Here is a 22046-nt window from a genome sequence, read left to right as displayed (position 1 = left end):
AAGAAAGAAAGGAAGGAAGGAAGGAAGGAAGGAAGGAAGGAAGGAAGGAAGGAAGGAAGGAAGGAAGGAAGGAAGGAAGGAAGGAAGGAAGAGAGAGAAAGAGAAAATGAGAAACAGAGAAAAAAGAGAAAAAAAGGAAAGAAAAAGAGAGCCGAGACATAGAGACAGGGAGAGAGAGAGGGAGACAGAGACAGAAGTAGAGAGGGAGAGACACAAAGGACTACACGCGCACACAGAGGGAGACACACATCGGAGACACACCGAGTTTGAACTGAGACCCTGCGGCTCAGAATCAGATGTCCAGCTGAGTCCAAGCGTCCAAGTTCAGGGATTTTTCCCCGCCCAGCAGAAGGTGGGAAGCCGGGAGAGCGCCAGAGTTTCCGGTGCCGCCCCCGGGGGAGGAGCCGCTTCCAAGCCTGCTTTCTCTTCTTCCTCCGAGAATGTCCGCGAATGCCTGAGCTTCGACCTGCTACTGAATAACCCAGTGGCTCATCTGCATGAACCTCAGGCAAGGCCTCTGATTGGCTAATTTTGTAGAGGGTGACGTCAAGGGCAGATTGGAGGTGGGGAGAGGGCCGGAGCCATTACAGCAAAAGCAGCAGCAGCAGCAGCAGCAGCATTAGCCCCCGCCTCAGCCGCGGCAGCAGCACACGCCAGCAGCAGCTTCATCAATATCAGTATCAGCAGTATCCCCGCGCTGCAGGACCAAAATGGTGGGGCCCTGGAGAAGGGCAGAAAGCCTGGGGAGAAGCTGGGCAGAGGCCGGGGGGCCAAGGTCGCCTGGGTTCCTGAATCTTTTGGGGTGGGGCCAGGTGGGGGGCGCAGACTCGGGGCTTGTCGCTCCCTGGGGGCCGCTGGCCCGATGGGCCTCATTTTGCTGCTGAGGGGTTGGAAGCTGTGGGAGGTGGGCGGGGGGCGCCGCGGGGTGCGAATCCTGGAGGCTGACCTCTCCTCCTCTCTGTTGGGCCACAGTGTGACTTCACGGAAGACCAGACGGCAGGTGAGCCCCCCAAGTGCCGACATCTGTTCCAAGGCTCTCCCCCTCGGGGTGTCCGTCCTTTCTCCTGCTGGTTTCCTCCGAGTTCTCTCACTCTCTCCTCTCCTCTCCTCTCCCTTCCTCCTCCTTCTCCTCCTCCTTCCCTCCCCCTCCTCTAGATTCGAGCCCTAAGCACTGGGTGAGTTGGTCTTGGGGTGCTGGTGTGTTAAGACCTAACCCTTGGGTGTGCCGTGCCGATTTGGGCCGCGGGGATCGGGCGCCTGCTCTCGCCTTCCCCCTTGTTCACTGACTTCCGTCCACTCTTCCCCATTCTTGCCGTTCCCCTGTGTCCGCCCTGCCCAGTGTGCTGCTTGGGCTTGGGGGAAGGGTGGAGGAGGGTGAGGGACGTCTGCGGGGCCCGGGAGCTTGGGAGGGAGCTCGAAGCCCCTAGTCCTCCTGGAATGGGGGTCGGGGTCCTTTGGGATGTCCTGAGCCCTGGGCTGCACCTACTTCCTTATAAGGCCTGGAACCCGGCCTGGGCGGTGGCGCATTCCTCGTTGGAGTGAGTGAGTGAGTGAGTGAGTGAGTGAGTGAGTGAGTGAGTGAGTGTAGGCGGGCTCGAGGGGGCGGGGAGAGAGGGAGGGCTACTGGGGAGACGAGGGCCCCCGGCCCAGGGCAGAGCCGGGCCCGGAACTTCTATGGGAAACCTGAGCAGAAGTGAAAGCAGACCGGGGAAGGTTGAGTTACGCCAGAGTTTGTTTTCCTCCCGGCCAAAGCGAGTGGGTGCAGAACCCCGAGATGCAGGCTGGGATATCTGCCCCCGTTTTTGACAGAGTTCAAGGAGGCATTCCAGCTCTTTGACCGGACTGGGGATGGGAAGATCTTGTACAGCCAGTGTGGGGATGTGATGCGGGCCCTGGGCCAGAACCCTACCAATGCTGAGGTGCTCAAGGTCCTGGGGAATCCCAAGAGCGACGGTGAGAGTGCCCAGAATGACTTGGGGGTGCACTGAGGACTTCTCCAAAAATGCAGATCTAGGGGAAACTCCCCCCCCTCCCATGCCCCACAAGGCTCTTGTTGGCCGCAGTTGGAGGGAGACAATCCAGGACTGTCAGTGTCAGTTGTGGAGTCTGCTATCCTGCTCTCCTGTTTGGGGCGGGCTGTAGGGCTGTTGGAGGGTTCTAGATCCTCCTGGGAGGCTACACTGGGACATGGCTGTGATGGAAAAGAGACCAGGAGGGGTGCTGCTTGGGGTTCCCTTCAGCCTAGGGAGTCTGGGAAATGGCCACTGGGCTGCCACCGGGGCTAACTCTTCTCCTGGTTCTCTGGGCCAGAGATGAATGTAAAGGTGCTGGACTTTGAGCACTTTCTGCCAATGCTGCAGACGGTGGCGAAGAACAAGGACCAGGGCACGTATGAGGACTACGTAGAGGGGCTTCGGGTGTTCGATAAGGAAGGGAACGGCACCGTCATGGGGGCTGAAATCCGCCATGTCCTCATCACCCTGGGTAAGTGCCCCCCCCCCAAACCCCCCAAACCCACAGTGTTGGCTTCATCCCTCCTTCCGCCCCTGTCGCTGCCCTGAGAGTCCACTCCCCTCTCTGCAGGTGAGAAGATGACGGAGGAAGAAGTGGAGGTGTTGGTGGCGGGCCATGAGGACAGCAACGGTTGTATCAACTACGAAGGTGAGGGTGCAGCTCCTCAGGTCAGGAAGGGGGCGGAGGGAGGGTTACCCATCAGTGCCACCTCGCCCCCTGGGACTGAGGACCAGGAGAGAAGATGGGGGCAGAACCTGGAGGCGGGCCAGGGTCCCTCAAGTCCCAGGAGCAGGAGGAGAGCTGGGGGTGAGGGATGCAGGTTAACAGGACTAAGACTGTCTGCCCTCACATCCCTGTGTGATGCCCCACCACCCTGTGTGTGTCTCGTCTTCACCATTGATGTCTCTTCCTTCCTGCAGCGTTTGTGAGGCATATCCTGTCGGGGTGAAGGGCCCCGTGGGGCGGGTACGGCTCCTCCCAGCCTCTCCTCCCTCCCCTCCCGTGTCTCCTTTCTGTTTGCTCTTTGTCCCCTGCCTCTGCCCCCCTGGCATGCTTCTGCATGGACCTGTGTGATAGAGAAGGGTTGGCTAGTGTCCCTGCATAAAGGAAGACTGTGGGTGTCCTCCCTGGTCCCCAGTGCCTGGCACCCCCCCCCCCCCGGCCTGGGACAGTCTTACTTCAGGGTGCTATCTTGCCCTTGTCCATCTCCCTGGAAGGGTTTTGGTGATGGGGGAGGGATGCCCGTCCAGCTCCTGCTAAGTTGAATCCTTTGCTCTTCCCTTTTGCCGGACAGCTTGGAGGCGCTCTCCCCTCCTCCCAAATAAAGCCACCATGTTTTGCTCTTTCCCCTGCCCGGGACTGACAGTGCCTAGAGGTGGTAGTTAGGGTTGGGGGGTGGGTGCCTCCTACCTCTGCTGTGTCCTTGCTGCTGGGGGGGTGGGGGGTGGGGACTAACAAGCTTTGGGAGGGAAGCTGGGGCAATGGGGCCCAGTCAGACCTCCTAGGTGCAATCACCCCAGGGTGGCCCTTGGGGACATTTCCACTCCTGCCACCTCAGGTGTCTACATGCCCCACACCCTTAGCTAGCCCCTCCACCCTCTGCTTGCTCTCTGGCTCACCCCCTTTTCTGTCTCCACAGAGCTAGTGCGGATGGTGCTGAATGGCTGAGAACAGCGCCCCTTTTCCACCTTGCACCCCCTAACTTTCTCAGTGTGAAAATCATCCTCTGGCCCCTGATGCGACTGAGTACATTTTGGGGGCCACCAACATCCCTACTCCCAAGCCCTGCCACATGTCCCCTCTGGATTTTTTGCTCTGCTGTCACCCAATAAACTTGCTACTGCTCCTTTGTGTCTGGTTTGTTCTTTGGGCAGTCAGGGAGAAGGCGGAGTGTTGGTGCCTACTTTCCCTGCCAGGACAGCAGCCCAAGGGGTAAGTGAAGCCAAGGTGGATGGGCCATCCCTCCTATTGGGGCCTCATTTCTGTCCCTCGAATTGTTCTCACCACACCCCCACCCCACAACTGCCTAGGAAGCTAGATATGCCTTCAAAGTTCTCAGATCCCAGAAAATGGCAGTCTTGAGTTCCTGGATCCCCTAATATGGGAAGGAAGAAAGCCTTTAGTCCCTAAAAGGTTCAAGGAAACTAAACTTCAGTTTGGGAGGGGCTCCATGCTCATGCGTCTATTTTGAGGCCGAAGCCATTCTGCCCTGGGCTGGGGAGCCCCAGGAAAGTGGGCAAGGGAACAAGTCAGATCCGGGTCCAGCCCGCAAGGAAAGTCAAGGAACATAACACAGCAGGAACCACAAGATGGAAGTGAAAAGCAAAATTAATTTATAAAAAAAAAAAGGAAATTTACAGAAGACTTTTTAACAGGAGAAGGTGCTGAGCCACAGACAGGAGGGGAAGAGTAAGTGTGGGTACATTGTCAAAGAGGCTGGGGGTGGGGAGGGGGGAGCTGGCTCCAGGAGGAGGGTAGATCCAAGTCAGCTTGCTTTTATATCCAGGATGAAGCAAGAACTCAGTGGGAGAGCTGCTGGCAGGAGCCCTTGGCTCCCCAGGACACCCCACTTTCCTCCCTGCAGCCCCAGGTTCCAGAGATGATGGATCACTTGGAGAATTGAATGCTTCTGGTGCTCTCGGAGAGGGGAAGGGTTGAGATCACAGGAGGGAGGTGCTTAAGTGCTTTCTTTTTTCATTCTCATTTCAGGTTTTCAAAACATTCCATCTTCTGTCAACTCTGCCTTTCATCCCCTCATTTAAGTTTAGGCAGCTGGGATGCAGACTCTGGCCCCTCCTCCCGAGCATCTTCTGAAGAGCTCTAAATCCCCAAGGGGCCTTTCCCCGCCCACCTGCCCCCCCCCAAACACTCACACTCACACTCACACACACATGCACTCATACTCACACTCTAAGCAGCCAATTAAAAAAAAACACAAACAAAACTAACATTTAGAGGGATTTGCCTAGCTGGGGACAGGAGGGAGGGCCTAAAACAGTGACATTATCTGAGGAAGCAGCAGCAGCAGTTTATTCTCAATGATCTGGGGAGAGGACTGACGGGACCTCACAAGAGTTGGGGTGCTGAAGCTAGGGAAAGGGTGGGGAGCCCAGAGGCTACTGTCTCCCTCTAGAGTTCCCTCTAGCTCTCGCCCTGCTCTTGTCGATCCATCGCATCCCCTTCAACCTTTCTTTTGCATTGGAGGAAGAGAAGAGGGAAAGCGTTAATGGGTGGGTTTCCTCTCCCTTTCCTTCTTTCCTTTTAAAAGTGTTTGAATTTATTTTCTCTTAAAAAGAATTCCACAAAGCTGCATTAAGAGGGGGCGGTGCCCCAGAAGTGGTTAATCAGAACCTGGTCTAAGTACCCACAGCCAACAACTCCCTACTAGCCCCCCATCCCTGGGCTGTGCTCTCCTAGTGCCTGCCCCAGACATCAGTAAATCTCTCTTAAATACAAATCTTCATACAATCAGATAGCAAATTTATGCCTGTGAGGCACAAACGGGCATGGTAGGGAAGGGGAAGAGGCCTTTCCTTACGTAGTGCTGGGTTGTCCAGGCGGGGAGAGGTCCACCTTGTAAAGGGTTTGGGGGAGGCAGCACATTCTGTCCCTTGGGGTGGGCAGGCGGTTCCAGGAGGCCAAGTCTCCAAACCGGGAATGGGCAGAGAAGAGGTGTCCTGCTGGCTCCTCACTGCGGTGGCACTGGGGTCACCGTGCCAGGGCTAGGAGCTGTAGGGTCTGGGGGTATCGGGGTGCCTGGGTCTGTGAAAAAGAGGCGGATGAATCAGCTCGTCTAAAAGACAAGACTCCCATTTGGGCCGTTACTGACAGCCAAATCCCCAACACAGGGATGGAGCTTGCCAGGGATGTGTGAGATACCCGCTACATACTTTGCTCTCAGATTGTTACCTAATAACAGGGAAGGCTCTTGTTCCCCCAGGCTTTCCCTTTCTTCCCTGGGCAATCTAGTAAGTGATCCAGGGCAACCCTAAGCATGTCTTCTCAGCCTTTAAGCTTGAGGAGCCCAAATCTCTCATGACAGGGTCAAGGGTTGCACATATGGGACCATTTGGCCACAAAATAAACATGCATTTGAGATGCTGGTCATGCAAGTTAGTAACATATCTGTGTCCACAGTGAGGGTGCTTTGCAACATGGCCCCTCTCTGACCCTCTTCATGCCAACTGTTACAGCAGCATCCCAGCCCTGGGCAGGCTGGGCTCCCAGTCTGAGGGCTGGCAGAGGAGCATTAGAGGGTCCCCTTCTTCTATGTTTGATGTTACCAGTCAGGGTGCAGCAAGGGACGGGAAGCTCTAGTGAGTCACTGACCTTCCTATTTGTCCCTGATTCTCCCCCATATTCCCTCATGTCACCCTTTCTCCCCCCAAGTCCCGTCCTGTCCCTTCTCACCTGGCAGCAGGCTGGCACTGGGCATGAAGTTGCCCTGAACAGCTGCCACAATAGCAGGGCTCTGGGCCGCAGCGGATCCCAGCCCTGGCCCGAGAGGCAAGGAGGATGACATGGTGGTAGTCGCCGGCAGGTTAGGATGTAGAGGGCTCGCCATGGACACAGGCAGGTTAGGTGGGGGGAGGGTTCCCGGGGCAAACGGAAGATGGTGGTGATGCCCATGCAGGTTAGGAGGAGGGAGGTTAATATTGATGGAATCAGCTAGGCTACTAAATGGGATGATGGATGATGGAGGAGGAGGAAGAGGAGGAGGTGGCATGCTGAAAGGCAAACCCAAAGGAGCATTACCGGCCACACTTGGGTGCCCACTGCCTGGCACTGCCCCTGGTATCATTGAGGGAGGAGTTTGTTGGCTGGGGAACGGTGAGGGGCCTAGAAAAGAAAGAAGAGCATGTCAAGAGTTAAAAACTCATTTCCTACTCAGTTTGCTTGGCCAAGAAACCTTATTCTCTTCTGTGCTGCATGGAGGACGCAGGACAGATATCTCCACACGACTCCCTTCCACAGTATTACAGAGTAAAGAACGTGTTAGAGTCAAATAGGGTTCTTGGCTCCTCGGAGTCTCCATTGCCTCATCAGTAAAATGGAGATAATCACATTTACACAGCTAGCAAAAGTTACTGTCTCAAGATACATAGAAATAATAATGAAATGTCAGGAAAATGTCTATTATTATTCGGTTTTCAAAGTGGGTGCTGTCAAATGTCAGGACAAAGTACTTGCCAGGGAGTGACCTCTAAAGAGGGCAGCCTTAACTATTTGGCTAGCGGTCAGAGTTCCCCAACATCAGTACGCTATGCCCAGAGGACACAGGCCTCAAATGTGCCACAATCTCTCCACCATTATCAAGTCAAGAAGTTCCAGGACATAAACTGATAACTCACCATGGGGTCCAGTGGGGGGTGCTCCAGGTGGCACAGTCCCAGGTTGGGGAGCTCCGGCTGGCTGTAGCTGTTGTGACCCTGAGGCTGACCCTGTCTGTCCCATCTGTTCAGTGGGGGCCAAGCCACCAGGAGGGGCTCCAGTGCCAGCAGGAGTAGGGGCCACAGAGGGTGGAGCCACAGCCAAGCTGTGGGCAGGGGGTGGCACAGAGGCTCCTGTGGATGGAACTGGCTGGGAGCCGGGGGGTAAGTTTTGGGGAGGTTGCTGTTGCTGTTGGTGCATTTGCTGGAAGTGCTGCTGCCGTGCCCTCATCTCTGCGTACTTCAGCTGTTCCATGTGGAAGGCTTGTCTGTCAGCCAGAAGCTGTTGCCTCTGGTATTCCAGCTGTCAATGTTATTTGGGCATCATTAGGCCAGCTCAGGAGGCAGCAGAAGCAACACCTTGCCACCCTCATTTGGTTTCTCCCCAGCCACTAAACACCAGTTAGATTACCCCACCATGGTTTCATATTTGTTAGGTCAAACCAAACCCAAATCCCTATGCTTGATTTCCAGAGTATCTCCCTTCAAGGTGCTTATGGGTACATTATAGCATATAGATACAGTCTCTCCTCCCCAACTAGGCTCCCTCCCCAAGCTCTAAGGAAGGTGGGATCAGGTCTCACCCAGTACCTAGCACAGGACTCTGCACAAGGATGGTAATATTTGTGGAATGATCAAAGAAATGAATAGATGGCTTCCTCAGCCTCACTCAGCTAACTGGCATACCACCTTGTGTATGTAACTACTCTTTGCTATTCTCAGCTCTCTCTCTCTCTCTCTCTCTCTCTCTCTCTCTCCCTCCCTGTCTTCCCTTCCACCCTCTCTGTCCCTCCTCCCCCTCCCTCCCCGTCTCGATCCCTCCTCTATCCCTCTTTTTCCTCCCTCTCTCTCCCCTCCCTCCCACCTCTCTCCCTCCCTCTCCCCTCCTTCCCTCCTACCTCTCCCTCCCTCCCTCCTTTTGTCTCTCCCTCTCTCTCCCCTCCCCCCTCCCCCCTCCTCACCCCCTTTCCTTCTTCTCTCTCTCAGCCTAGGTTTCCTCATCTTCCCAAGACTGGAGTACAAGGGGCTGCTCATAGGCCCAATCCTCCTACTGGTCTACATAGGAGTTGTAACTTGTTCCACATCCACCATGGGTCAGTTTCCCCTTTCTTTAGGTAACCTGGTGGGCCCCAGCCCCTGGGGGCTGGCTCTATTGGTCCCAGACTTAGTGTGGACACCAAGTTGGCCCAGTCCTCTGTAGCTCTAAACTCTAAGAGTTCCAGAGAACCAGCAGCCAAGGCTTCCCCAGAAGCTGGGGTTATAGATATGCACACCATGTCCAGCTGTTTATCCCCTTCTTCAAAACCTAATTCAAAGTTCCCTGACCCCAGGAAGCTACACTAGACCAATCCATAAACACTGATTAAGTGCCTTCTCTGTGCTAGATACTGTTTTTGGTGGTTGAGCTACAACAACAAAAATGAAACCATTTCTCAACTCAAGAAGGGTAACACATACATACACAAGTATGTCCCCAAAAGATACAGCATATTTTGGCAAGGAAGGCCCTCGCAGGACCAGGAAGGGCTTCATGAAGGTGGCACCTAAATTTTGCCTTAAGGTTCCTGATTCTGAGCTCAACTGAACTCTCTGAAGTCTTCTTGGGATTCATCTATTTACTGTATTAATTTGTATTAAAATATTTGCATTTATGGGTCCTTTATCTCCCCCAAAGGCCATATGTTCCTTCCCATGGTCACTCTTTCATCAGCAGCCCCTTCTGTTCCTTCCCCTGCTCACATTCTTGATAGCAAGCCCCCCGCCCTTTCTCCACCCCCAAACCCGTGGCCCTTTCTTCACTCACCTGCACTCTCACACCCACTGCCTCACTTTCCTCTTAGCTGCCTGGGGTCGACTTTCCCCTGCTCTGGCCTTGGCTACTCTCCACTTGTCAGGAGCCCTGCCAGACACCGCTTTCTCTCTGCTCTGCAGCTTCACTTTCTGTCCTAAACTGAAACACTGGCTCAATGATGGGGGTACTTCCAGAGCTCCTGCGGAGTCCCTGGGGGAGGCTACTCACGGCCTCTCGCTCCCGGTCCATGATAGTCTCCAGCTCTTCAAAGTGCCGAAGCTTGATCTCCAGCTTCTTCATCTGAGTCTCTACTAGCAGGGCCACCAGGGACTTGATCTTCCTCTCTTCAACGGCAGCCAAGTGCTGAGGGAAAGGTAGAAGAGGACACTGAGAGCCATTCACTGGGGAGATCTCAAAAATTATAAGGACAAGAAAAAGTCTGGCAGCCTCCAAGAGGTCACCAACTACCCTAGCCACAGTTCTGGTCCTATATGGAGTCCGACATTCTAAAAAAAGATATGAAGAAATTGAGATGGACAGCAAAGAAAAGTACCAAACACTATATGTGACCCCGAGTAAGTCATTTAACCCCATTTGTCTAGCCTCTTCTATCTTAAGAGTTGTTACTAGGATAGAAAGGATTTTTTTTTTAAAAAGGAAGAAAGAAAAGAGATTATTTAGGGTAGAGAAGTAATTAAAGTACACTACATATAATAGTTGGGTCATCTAGTATTCCCTATCTCTATTAATGGTAGCAAAAAGGAAAGAGATGAAAGACCAGAGAAGAATTTCTTGTGAGCAGTAAAGAGAAAGCAGAGAATGTCAGTTCCTTTTCCAGAGAACCTAAAACAAAAGTGGCCCCTGGACAACCAGGCTGACTGAGCCTAGATTCCCAATGTAGGCTCTGGTGATTTGAAGTCAATGCCTCACCTTGGCTTTTACAGCAGCTGCTGCCAAAGCAGCAGCAGCTGCAGTGGAGAGGTTGCCTTCACCAATGTCCCGCTCCACTTTGGTTTTCCTTTCTCCCTCAGCCTCTACCACATCCTTTAGGACCTCCTCCTGCCCTTCCTTTGGCTCTTTCTCTTTTTCCTGGTCAACTAGAAATTGTAAAACAAAGATTAAATGAGCTCTATGAGTCACCATCTTTCCCTCTTGGCCTCTTGTCCCACCTATCCCAAAGCCTCACCCATGGGGTCCCCATCACTCTTCTCTGATTCTTTCTCCATATCCCCTTCCTTCCCCTTCTCTTCCTCCTTTTTGGGTGCTTCACTCGGTTTATCCTTCACTTCTTCCTCTGTGGCAGTTCCTCCTTCCCGAGGTTCCTAAAGTCCCAGAGAGAAAAAGAGAATCAGAAGTGGAATCTCTGGATACATGTGGAAGAATGAATCTTATGTGAACCTTGTATGTTGCTTTGCCTTGAGAGAAGCTGATTTGGGGATACATGAGACATATCCTACAATGCTTCACACTAGTTTCCACTTGCTCTCTGCCCCATGGTCTAGCCAGAACACCAATCCAAGAAGCCAGAGCTGCTGTACCTTAGGTTCTTTCTTTTCCTCTGCAGCCTGGTTTTCTGCCCGAGGCTCATCAGTTCCACTTTCTTCTATAAGAGGAGAGAGAGAAAACAAGAAATGTGACCAGAGAGGTAGGGTCTAAAATTGACTTCCAATTTGTCCATTCTGCTGGTCAGAATCACAGAGGGAGGATAAACAAAGGAGGGGCAGAGATTATCCCTCACAAGTCTCATAAGAGGCCTCTACAGAAGACAGAATCGCCTGCCTACAATGACACAGAAAGGCAGGATCCTTACCAATCCGATCAGGTTCATCAGAGGTGGTTCCTGCGATACCACTACTCTCCAAACCAAAGGACGGGTCTGCCTTGCCCGTCATCTTGGCTGCTTCCTCCACCTTTCGAACATGGGCCTCCACCAGGGCTGTGGGAACCTCCTCTTTCATCTTGGAGAACTCCTCTGCAATACCCAGAAAGGACACATGGTGGTTCACATCATTAAATCTGACGGCCTTAAGGGTCTTCCCCACCCCAGAGGGAAAGTTCAGTACATCTACTACTGACTGCAGAGCCCGACCATCTGGAGGCCTGGGCTGTCCCTAAGCCAGTGGGGCTAGTGTGAACAGGCAGAGGGCACCTTCTCTACATTACCTAAGGCCGACTTGGCAGCAGCAGAAGCCACTCGGGGGTCAACCACAGAGGCCAGGAAGGCAACGGTGCTCATGACGGGGTTGCCAGACTGGCTGAAAGGGATAGGCTGGTAGGCCAGGGGGCCCAGCGAGGCCTCGGAGTCTTCAAGATATGGGTCCTCAATGGGCAAACGGAGGAAGTGCAGGATGCATTCATCCTGTGTACGACTCCCTACGTGCTCCGACACCTTGTTCCAGTCATCTTTGTACATTTCCAGTGCCTGGGAATGGGGAAAGTCATGACTTAGCCCTGTCAGCACTCCTTTTACAGGCAGCCCAATTAAAATTCTCCATTTAAAATATAACATTTGTTGATTGATCTATTGATGGATTGATGATTTAAATTCTGGCTGTGAGAGTTCTCAAGTGCAGGTGAGAGGGAAAGTCTGGAAGGGGAGAAAGGACACAGTGCCCTCGATGTCCCAGTTACCTCCAGAAGTAGTAGTGTCTCCTGTTCTGTCCACTCTCGGGTTGCACTGGCTGCGGCTTTGCTCTACAGGGGATATAGGGAAGGGTAAAAGGAAAGAAGGCAGAATCTGTATGAGGGAGGCTTCTATTACTGATTGCCAGGCAATCCAGATGCTGGTCCCTCCCCTCTCTGTCTCTGAATTCCACCCCAAGTTTCACACCTTGGAGGGTACATTCTTTTTGGTGTACATATCTGTTCGTAGTCCAAAATTCTGCATGTCTGTTGGTTTCTCTTTGCCTTTGTCAGGAAAGTTGAGCATTTGCTGGGAAGCTGAGGTCTGCTGTTATGAGGGAAGATTGAGCAAAGACAGGGTAGAGTGAGAATGGGGACAGGAGCCTCCTGCATGAGCTCCTTTCCCTCTATTTTAGCACTTCATATTTCCATAGCCCAACCTTCTAAGGTGCTGCACTCCACCTACCAGCTCTGGCTTCCCCTTAGCTGTCTCCGGCACCAGATCATCTAGCTCTTTGCCTTTTCGCCCAGCCTTGTTGTCAGCATCCACTTGGCGGCCCTGGTGGACAAAGTGTGGCGTCACAGGGCTGGGCAGATTCAATGTGTGAAGTACATGGAAAGTGGGGACAGCTCTCCCTGCCATGGCAATGTTGCCTCTTCATTCCCTCACAGAACTGACATGAAGAATTTGGCATAATATTCACTTATATATGGTTCTCTGTTTCTAGAGAACTGACCTGAGTCAAGAGACCTCTATTTGTGGTTCTGTCTCTCTGAAATGTATGTGTGACTGACCTCTAAGCCTTTTTTATAGGTAAAATGGAGATGACTGTCTACCTGCCTTACTCTCCTCAAAGGGCTATAATGAAACTGCTAAAATGCCTAATGAGGAAAATGTTCTAAAAGCTCTCTGAGAGCTCTTTTCTCTCTCTCTTTTTTTTTCCATACATGTATGTCTCCTGTATTAGATATTCTGCCCCTAAGGAATTTTCTTTTTTTGCATGTTCACATGGCAAAAGGATGCTATTAAACACATGGGGTCTGACTTGCCTGGTTCCCTTTATTCCTCCCAAAGGAAGGTAGAACTCTGACAATACCCCGGGGCCCACCCATCTCCCCATTCCCCAAAACCAGAAATGGAAAGTCACATTTGTTGGCCCCTCAGCCTGGTCCCTCTAGCACCCCACTCGTACCTGGGGTGTCTTGGGCTGCAGGGGTACTAGCCCTGAGGGTGTGTCAGCTAGGACATGGAAGTGAGAAGTAGGCGGGGGTCCCATAGGAGTTGGACGACTCTCTGCATCCACCTGGTAGTTGATCAGACCCCACTGTTCCAGGAAGGCATGGACCCTGCAAGGGCCAGGAGGCAGAGAAAGAGGTCATTGCAGTGCACTCCCAGAAGCAGAGGGAGTGCTTTCTTTCTGTGCCTTCCCCTTCTTTCCCAATAGTCCATCTACCTGGGGTTTCTACTTCTGCCCAGACACTTGAGGGCAACCTGGACTCAGTCTGGCAAGGGAAACCAACATCCTCACTACCTTCTTTCACCAATCACAAGTCCTACCTCATGATGGCACAGACATCACCTGCCAGGTTCCGGCGGCAGGCAGTGGAGGTGAGGTACTCTTGTGGGTTCAGGCGGTAGGTATCGATCATGAAGTTTCGATAGGCCAGGTAGCTGAAAGAATGGAAGAAGGCTTGGTACAAGGAAAGACAAGTTAAGTGAAAGGGCTACAAGTCAGACCAAATACAAGATTATGATCTAAAGGTAGCACAGTGGATAGAGAGCCTAGACTAGAAATGGGAGGTCCTGGGCTCAAATGTGGCCTCAGATACTTCCTAGCTGTGTGACCCTGGGCAAGTCACTTAACCACAATCACCTAGCCCTTACACCCCTTCTGTCTTGGAACCGGATACTTAGTAAGTGTAAAAAATAAATAATTTTTTTCTCTCTCCAGAATACAGACCTAGTAGCGATATTACTAGATCAAAGGGTATGCGTTGTTTTATAAATAATTTTTTCAAAATAGGAATTTATGATCTAATCAAAGAGTTGGTGTGGCAGAAGAGAAGAACAGTAAGGATTATGCAATTGAGGTTATGTGACTTGCTTAGGGTCACACCACTTAGGAAGTGTCTGAGGGCAAATCTGACCCCAGGTACCGTCCAACACCAGGTCTAGTGCTCTATCCCCTGAGCCACCTAGTTGCCCCAGCTATCTTCTCTTTAGAATAAACTCCATGTGGTTTCCCCTCTTGGAGTCTTTGTGTTCTTGTTAGAGACTTGTCCAGTGTTAAAAGAACTTCAAACAAATATTAACATGGACTTGGACTAAGGAAGTCTTCCAGAAATCCCAACAATGTACCACTCAAACCCATTGGCAAGATCAACCCCAAACAGCACTCTCAGGCCAAAAATTCCACGCCCTGGCACTGAAGTATTAATACTGAAGGTAGGGGAAGCACAGGCTGAGGTTTCCTTACATCTCTGGAGTCTTGGATTTGTTCTTGCCATTGAAGAATTCTGGCAGAGCCCTCCTCTCAATAGCATGGACGCTGTAAAAGAAAGCAGGGAGGTTTTAGAAGAAGGAACTGGTGGATAAAGAGAAACTATAGAGGGTTCAATTGTAGGATTTAGAGCTAGAAGGTATTCATTAAGCACTGAGTTCATCTATTCTGAATGAGAGGAAACTGAGATCCACGGACATTAAGTGACTAGTTCAAGGTCACATAAGTAGTAAGGAGTGAACCAGAACATGGACTTGAAGTCACAATCCTGACTCCAAATCCACCAAATTGAACAGAGGAAAAAGCAGCCAAAATTTGCAGCAGGAAGGATAAAAGTTGGGTGTTAATCTTATTGGCCAGAAGGCTATGGACTGAGGCAACCATGTGAGGCTGGGTAATCTTTCAGGTCAAGAGAGTGTTATCTTCTATCTGGGTTAGAGCAGGGGCTCCAGAAGATATCAGCAGACTAGAAAGAAAAAGAACCATCAAGAAATTGAGATATATAGTACCTATTATAGTCAAACCAGGCCGCGTAGCTAGGGATGATGATGTGGTGGGTCTGTTCGGTCACGTTGTCTTCATGCAGGTCCGGGTTCTTGGCCTGTTCGCCCTTGTTGCCAGTGCTGCTCTCATCCTCATCCTAGGAACATGGAGACTGCTGACAATGTAGCATCCCCCTTTCATCCTTGTACCAACTCTCATTCCTCCCACAATCTTGGGAGGTGAACATTTGGGACAGGGAAGGGGGACACGTAGCTAAGGGCTTCAGGCCCTCTTTTATGAGTCAGAGGCTTGAAGAGCAGCTACAACTGGCGCTAGATGGCAGACCCTAGACTGTTGTGGAGAGGAAGAATCTTTGTAATCCCTCCCATATTATTATTAGTGTTATTGTTATTATTATTATTATTATTGTTAATCTTCCCACCTTGCCTGCAGTCTCCATGCTCTCATCCTCCTGCTCATCTGGAATGAAAAATGTTGGGCATGAAGGGAAGGTTAATTTCCTAGGAACAGATGAGTAAAAACCACCCCCAAGGGATCCTCTTAGGTAGGCAAACTCGACTCACTTGGAGCAGAAGGGATAGCCAGTCCCTTAAAATACCCTTCTCCCTCCCCCTGTCAAAGGTAGCCACCCCTCTTCCCAACCTCAGGTTCTTCATCCCTGCAAGTCTCCCTCCTTACCAAGGTCAGTCATGGTGCCTCCTTTAACTGGTGCCGATTCTGAGTCCTTCTTGGTATTGACTATATTGAGATGGAACTATGATTTATTATACAGTTCCAGCTTCTAGTAAGCCCTCTCCCTTTTATCATCATCATCATCATTGTAGCTAGCATTATACATCTATTCTGTGCAAAGTGCTGTGCTAAATGCTTTACAAATACTATCTCATGTGAGCCTTACAATAACCCTGAAAGGTAGATGCTGTTATAATCCCCATTTTACAGAAGAAATTGAGAGAAACAGGTCAAGTACCTTGTCCAGGGTCACACAACTAGTAAGCGTCTGAAGTCACATATGAACTCAGGTCTTCCTGATTCTAGGTCCAGTGCTCTATCCACTCTAGCTGCCTCTGCCCCTTTCATCAGTAACTTCTCAAATCCCACCTAATGCTATTTTACTTAATTAGATAAAAAAAACTTCTTTCATTCTAATTTGATCTAAAATGCACTTGCCTCAACAACTTTATTCTCTTCTCTGTGAGATTCTTCTCAGTCCATCTGTCTGTCCTAAGGACTACAAACCCTTGAATGGCAGGGACTAGGTCTGATTACTCCCCAGAGCACAGCTCCCATCCAAAGGAGTCCTGAATGGGCTGGGGTTCTTGGTGTGGATGACAGCTCTAGGCAGCAGCTCTCTCTAGGGGACACTCAGGCACAGAGGTCTAGGCATGGTGACAGAAAGCTAGGCAGAGAGGCAAGTACTCACCCGTCTTGGGCAGTGTCACTTCTTCCACATTGGGGACTGGTGAGGGTTCATCCATGTCCTTGGTCAAATCCTCTTGTTCTTCTTCTCGGTGGCCACGCTTTGATTTAGTGTAAGGTGTTGAGGGCCTATATATGATAGAGAGAGGGGAAAGGGGCCAATCGCAGCTTAGTAAGAGTCCCTGGAAGGATTTGTAGGAAAGAAAAGCAGGAAAAACGTCCTCAAGATGAGTGCTAAGTTTGAGGAAAGCTTCCCACACTATGGGACCATGAAAGGAGGCACGAGGCTTTCATTTTAACAAACCCAATGTGAGCTGCGATTACTCTGGGCCAATGGACAGAAATGAAGTCAGTCACATACCCCTTCTTTGCATTTTTCTTTTTGGCTTCAGGGGTCGGAGAGGGGGAAGGAGAACGCTTTCTTTTCTTGTAGTTACTGCCCTTCTTGTCTCGCCTGTCTGAATCTGGGCTGTTCACCTGGAGATGGGGAATCAGGACTCATGTTAGAAGGTCTCTGCCTCACAGGGACAGGCATGATCAGAGCAGGAAGAAGCAGTGAGGCATCTCACCTCATCTGTCAGCGTCTTAGCCGAGATCTTCTTACGTCGGGACACAGGGTTTTTGTCATCGTTCACTTCATAGTCTTCTTCATTCATCCATTCGTTGAAAGTATCCGTGTCCAGAATCCATTTTGCATGAACCTGTAGAGCAGAGACCATGCTCTCTGAGGCCTCTGGAAGGCCTCTTGGGCTTCCCAGCTTGCCCCAGGACACTTATGAACCCAAAAGGTTTGAATCTAGGGAGGCCAAGAGAACCTCTAATTTGCCCTCAAAAATCAATCCTGGACCCCACATAGGGCAAATATCTTCCTCTATGCCTGGAATAAATTCTGTCTCCATCTTTAATTGTTGAAATCCTTCTCTTCCTGCAAGGTCCAACAGAGGTGTATTCTGAGCTTTAAGCCATCCCTCCCTAAGCCTTCAAGTTTATGGAAATCCTTTGCGTGGGCCTCTCCTTTGTCCTGTCACAGCTGCCTAATTAGATCAGAAAGTAGAGAGCAGGTTGTTTTCCCTCTTTTATTCTCCAATGCACCAAACACAGTAGGTGCTCAATAAATGTGTATAAGTTGGTTGTGCTAGTTACCTTCCTTGGTTTCTCAGGTGTAGGGGCATCTTCCACAGAAGCTTCTATTTCACTGGCTGGAATCCAGGTGTCATAACTATCATAGGAAAACAGAGCATGGCATTGTACAAACGAGGAGAAAATTATAGACACTTTTCTTTTTATTCTTTAAGCTCCAAATAACTAGGTCAAGACAAAGGGCTCCTAAGGTACCTGAAAACCCCTCTAACCAGGATCCCTGCTTCAGAATGCCTCTACACCATCTAGCTACCATCTAAACCACCAAGGAGGGCTGCATGCAGATGCTCTGTCTGAGTCTGAATGATATTCCTAAAACCCCTGAGGGGACAGGGCCAGATTCTCACCTGTCAGGATAGTAGCCCCAGTGCAAAAGAACTTGTTTGTCCCTCTTCATGACTGGTCGTACCCATTCCTCTGGGAGAAGAAAGAAGAAAGGAGTATGAGTTGGGAATATGGGAGGAAAGTGAGGGAAATCATCCGGAGATTAAGCTGATTCAGCAGAAGATTTGGCAACAGAAACATTTTGGGGGCCCAGGGACTGAAAAGTCCCCAAGTCCTTTTTCCTCTACAAGGGAGTTTTTTCTGAGTGAAGGAGAAAAGGTCCTCTTCCTCACTCTCCAATCAGCAAGCTTCTCTGGGTATGGGTCAAGTTGAAGCTTACCTTCCTCCAGGTTCCCAGGAACAGGGCATACTATGTGAGAGGCATTGTTCTTATCTTCAGTGACTGTTCCCTAAGATCAGAATACAGCAATACATCAGGCAGGGAAAAGTAAATCAGGTTCACTCTCAATGATTTCTGCTAATAGAAAGAAGCAAGGTGGCGACCAAAATAAATGAGGGGCCAAGTCTCAACTCTGAATGGATCCTTTAATGGCAGATTTGCCTTTCAGCAGATAATTTTCTTTGGATGGTATTAGTCTAAACTCCCCAGAAATTTACAAGTTCAGCAACAGAGGAAAGCAGCTAGGTATTTATTGGGGTGTGAAGCAAAACCTATTAGGACTTAAAGACTTCTAACCTACCAAGAAAACAAGCTCTGAATGAAAAAAATTCAGATTCAATTTACCTAGCTGCAAATACTTGCTCAATGCTCATGTAATCATTTCACACGCTGTCTTCTTCCTATGATAAAGTTCTAACACTAACTCTAGAAGGTAGTAGAATTATGGCAGAACAGAGCCTGGAACAGGCTCAGTGTCTTGAGTTACTCCTTCTTCCTATTTCCTTAGCTAGTGAGAAACACTAGCCAGCAGCAAGGACTAGTCTTGGGGCAGAAAATATAAGTCCTTCAATGCTACTTCTTAAGAAAAAAGCTTCAAAAAAGAAAGAATCATGGGATTTCACAGGGGTCCCTCAGGCCCCTCTACTTACCTGATGCCTTTTGATAATATCCTTCAGTTTCCCTAGCAGCTTGAGGTCAATCTCTGGGTGTAGGAAAATATTGGGTCTTGCCAAACAGTTATTCTGTAGAAAGGATAAGCAGACAGTCAGGTGGGTTGGAGCATTCTGAATTCTCCCTGTGGGATAAGGAAGGGGCCAAATGGGCCATTCTTGGATATACCTGCACCAGGGACTTCTCAATGGTCATGAACATTTCCACATTTCGGTCCATGCGGGATGGATTCTGGAAATCGTAACGCCGCCTTGTGGAAAGGCAAGAGCCCAGTGAGTGGCATAGCCCAGGCCTGGGGATGGGGGTGAGGGTGGGAGGGACACATGACTTCATAACTTGGGGAATTTAAACAAGGAGCAAAGAGTCTCTAGCTGGCAAGCCCATGTTCCCAAGGCCAGCTGGTCTGAAAGCCTCTCAGGCTCTCATGTCTAGAGACCCCTGAAAGCCTACCCTCCTGCTAAATCCTTTGGCTAGTCCATCTGTTTTGTTTTCTCACCTTGCTGCCAGGGGGGAAAACCTTAGCCCTTCTCCCACTCCCAAACTGGGCACAGATTCTTCTCAGAACAGAAAGTAAAAAATATATCTAGTCTAAAGGAGAAAGAAAAAGACAGCTCAAAAGAATCCCTGCTCTCCCATTAGGTCAAGCCCATTGACACCCTCACAATAAAATGATCACTAGCATTCCTAGCCATATCCCTCCAAAGACCCTGGGTTAAGGAGGCAGTTAGATGGCTCAGCAGATAGAAAGCCAGGCCTAGAGACCCAGAGATCCTGGGTTCAAATTTGACTTCAGGCAGTGACCCTGGGCAAGTCACTTAATCCCAATTGCCTAGCTCTTACCACTCTTTGGCTTTGGAACCTATTCTGAGATAGATGATAAAGGTTTAAAAAAAAGAGACTGAAACTGGATGATCAGGGTGGCCCAATTCCCATCAAACTGAATCTAAGAAGAGACTGAGGATCTCTCACCATCCCTGGTCACTCTTGAACTTGTAAGCAGCTGCAAGGATGTGACAAAGGGAGCCTCCCGCTTTGAAATCTAGGAAACATTTGATCTGCAAAACCAGAAGTGATGTTGAGAAGAAGCTGCTAAAGAGGGAGTGGTAAGAGACATTCGTGAGAGAGAGAGTGTGTGTGTGTGTGTGTGTGTGTGTGTGTGTGTGTGTGTGTGTGTGCTCCCTCCCGCCTTCATTCACATTTATCTTCAGAAAGCAAAGTACAGCTATAATCACTGCCCCTAAGCCAAAGGTGTTTCTCCAACCTTTAGGTCCTTCCCCCAAATCCCTAGGTAAGAGTAGACTAGCCTAGGGGTGAGATAGGTCAGGCCCAAATGGGGCTAGGATACCCCCCAGGCCTAGCAGACTCACCGGAAGTTTGGTGAGTGGTGCGTTGCTCACATGCTTGCCAAAGACCTCCTCTTGGAATTGTAGCAATTGTACCACGAGGCTAGACAGGGACTTGTTGGTGGGTGGTTCAGCTTGGATATACTAGGGAGAGAAGGAGCAAGAAGACTCTCATTGTATCTCCCATAATCCCTAAACTTGAGAGAGAAGCCCCTAGAAGGGTGGTACCATCAAAAGGAGACATTCTGGAAGCCTCCCCAAAGACAATGACCTGAGAACTATTTGTGAAGAGAAGGCTGAGAAGAGGAGACCCCTTCACTTAGTTGTAGGAACAGCTCCAGGAGGTAAAAATTCTGCTGCCAGCAAATACATGAGGTTTAGTGGTGAGTGCCCAAGAGGAAAGAATTTCTTTCTTTCTCCAGCTTTACCCTGCAGTGTGAGCTGCCAGAACCCTCTTATCTTAGTGCCACAACAGGCTTTATGGAATCCAGAGGGAGGGAGGAAAGGAGAGCCCTTCGGAACTCACTGAACAGGGAACTTTGCTGGTGGAGGAGGAGGAGGGAGAGAGATGAAAATCTTGAGCAAAATTGCTTCTTAAGAAAGGCAGGCCAAACACAACTGTCATGGGGAGTCCTTCGGGGTCTGGTTGTACATTCAGGCCTCTAGAAGATAATGATGTAAGGAAGACCTTCCCTATAATATCCTGCTAAGGGGGAACAGCAGGCAAAGATGGTCTACTAACCTCCAAAGGGAGGGAGGGAGGAGCACGGATGCCTCACAACCATCTGGGCCTTTTCCAAGCATCCCCACCTAATACTTCTCTCTAGGAACTCTGGGCTTTAACCATTGGAAAGGAAACCTCTAGGATTTCTTTTAACCTTCTGCCCTCCCCATTCTAGGTGCTGAGAGGGAGGCAGCCGGAATAGCTTCAGGGGAAGGAGAGGTGGCCCAAGGGAAAGGGAAATGACCCAAGGCTCCCCAGCTCCCAGAATTCTCAGCCTAAGCCCCCAGCCCAGTCTCCCTCCCTAAGGTCAGGAGTTGTCCCCGGCTGGGAAGCATAGCCCCACGCTGGGGGCAGAGCAGCAGCTGACTGTCAGGATTCTGACACCTGGAAGAGACACAGCTAGCTTGTAGCCACAGTGTATCCAGAAGCCTGAGGAAGGAGCTGAGCAGAGCTCCAGCAGCAAGACAGGGTGGCCCGGCAGACTTCTGAAAGCCAGAACCCCCCAGAGAAGGGCTCGAGCCCCATGCGAACTGGCCTTCCCCCTGGGGAGAAAGGGGGGGGGGCCCTGAGGAGAAGCCCGGAAAGGTGGCCGCTCTCTGGCCTCTCTGCAGTCCTCCAGACAAAGGACAGGACCGGGAAGGGGGAGATAACACTCCCGGAACCTTTTGTTCACTGCTTTCCTCCGGCCAGCCTTTTAGGGGGAGGCAGACTGATCCCAGCTGCCCTGGCAGCTCGAGCCAAGCCCCGGCCAGGAGGGAACATTATTTCACTGTAAACTGGTAAGGAGAGAAGCACAATCCCTCTCCTCGGGCTCCCAAAGCCGGCGATGAGAGCCCCTTATATGGAGGCAGAGCGGACAGGTAACAGCTAGATCTCCTCCCCGGCCACTGGGCAGGATGGCGGCCTTCCCTGTGAGGTCTGCTCTTGGGCTCTTCCCCCAACCCCAGACCTACACAAAGCCAGGGGGATTCCTCGACGCCCGCCCCCGCCCCCGCCCCCCGGGCTCCGGGCATCCGGGCTTCGGCCCCCTCCCACCCGCGGGCCGGCTCCCGGCCTTCCCGAGAACGGTCAATAAACCACAAAGAGGAAGATGATGGCGTTAATAATAGCCGATAGTTCCATAGCGCTTTCAGGTTCGCAAAGCGCTTTCGAAGTATTCTCTC

At 50.8% G+C, this 22046-nt stretch overlaps 2 protein-coding genes across 4 annotated transcripts; one reads left to right on the top strand and one right to left on the bottom strand.

The window, feature by feature from the left end:
• The first annotated feature begins 582 nt into the window (after window positions 1-582).
• On the top strand, window positions 583-3859 carry MYL6 (myosin light chain 6). Of its 2 annotated transcripts, XM_044678494.1 has the most exons (7): window positions 583-713; window positions 973-1000; window positions 1810-1953; window positions 2311-2484; window positions 2584-2661; window positions 2934-2979; window positions 3653-3859. In XM_044678494.1, the coding sequence occupies exons 1-6, from the start codon at window positions 711-713 to the stop codon at window positions 2960-2962; spliced, it is 456 nt and encodes a 151-aa protein (XP_044534429.1). In that variant the 5' UTR covers window positions 583-710; the 3' UTR covers window positions 2963-2979; window positions 3653-3859. The 2 variants fall into 2 exon arrangements, with proteins under 2 accessions (XP_044534429.1, XP_044534428.1); XM_044678493.1 differs by lacking the exon at window positions 2934-2979 and having other exon boundaries at window positions 588-713.
• Window positions 3860-4323: 464 nt separating this feature from the next.
• On the bottom strand, window positions 4324-20820 carry SMARCC2 (SWI/SNF related, matrix associated, actin dependent regulator of chromatin subfamily c member 2). Of its 2 annotated transcripts, none has more exons than XM_044678491.1 (29): window positions 20686-20820; window positions 20184-20303; window positions 19786-19871; window positions 18985-19066; window positions 18795-18887; window positions 18085-18154; window positions 17768-17837; window positions 17424-17499; window positions 16850-16981; window positions 16642-16757; window positions 16285-16409; window positions 15540-15599; window positions 15283-15320; window positions 14867-14997; window positions 14334-14405; window positions 13415-13528; window positions 13050-13203; window positions 12323-12415; window positions 12065-12184; window positions 11866-11928; window positions 11398-11656; window positions 11045-11206; window positions 10773-10837; window positions 10421-10556; window positions 10165-10331; window positions 9463-9597; window positions 7365-7746; window positions 6424-6852; window positions 4324-5775 (listed from the first exon to the last, which is right to left on the bottom strand). In XM_044678491.1, the coding sequence occupies exons 1-29, from the start codon at window positions 20782-20784 to the stop codon at window positions 5702-5704; spliced, it is 3723 nt and encodes a 1240-aa protein (XP_044534426.1). In that variant the 5' UTR covers window positions 20785-20820; the 3' UTR covers window positions 4324-5701. The 2 variants fall into 2 exon arrangements, with proteins under 2 accessions (XP_044534426.1, XP_044534427.1); XM_044678492.1 differs by having other exon boundaries at window positions 6769-6852; window positions 20686-20815.
• Between the last annotated feature and the right edge of the window lie 1226 nt (window positions 20821-22046).

The sequence above is a fragment of the Gracilinanus agilis genome, chromosome 5 (genome assembly GCF_016433145.1).
Source record: "Gracilinanus agilis isolate LMUSP501 chromosome 5, AgileGrace, whole genome shotgun sequence".
In the NCBI taxonomy this organism is placed as follows: domain Eukaryota; kingdom Metazoa; phylum Chordata; class Mammalia; order Didelphimorphia; family Didelphidae; genus Gracilinanus; species Gracilinanus agilis.
Note: the sequence above shows the minus strand (reverse complement) of the source record. Positions and strands in the feature narration are given on the sequence as shown.

What these genes read in the sequence shown, in the direction of transcription:
- SMARCC2 (XM_044678491.1), bottom strand. Translation starts at nt 20,784, where the DNA reads ATGACAGTTGTGTTTGGCCTGCCTTTCTTAAGAAGCAATTTTGCTCAA. An exon ending in AGGAAAAGAAAGAACCTAAG is followed by an intron (nt 10,557 to 10,772) that starts GTACAGCAGCTC and finishes CTGGGACTTTAG; the next exon opens with GAACCTCGGGAAGGAGGAAC. An exon ending in GAGTGATGGGGACCCCATGG is followed by an intron (nt 10,332 to 10,420) that starts GTGAGGCTTTGG and finishes TACAATTTCTAG; the next exon opens with TTGACCAGGAAAAAGAGAAA.
- MYL6 (XM_044678494.1), top strand. An exon ending in GGGGAATCCCAAGAGCGACG is followed by an intron (nt 1,954 to 2,310) that starts GTGAGAGTGCCC and finishes TCTCTGGGCCAG; the next exon opens with AGATGAATGTAAAGGTGCTG. An exon ending in CGGTTGTATCAACTACGAAG is followed by an intron (nt 2,662 to 2,933) that starts GTGAGGGTGCAG and finishes TCCTTCCTGCAG; the next exon opens with CGTTTGTGAGGCATATCCTG.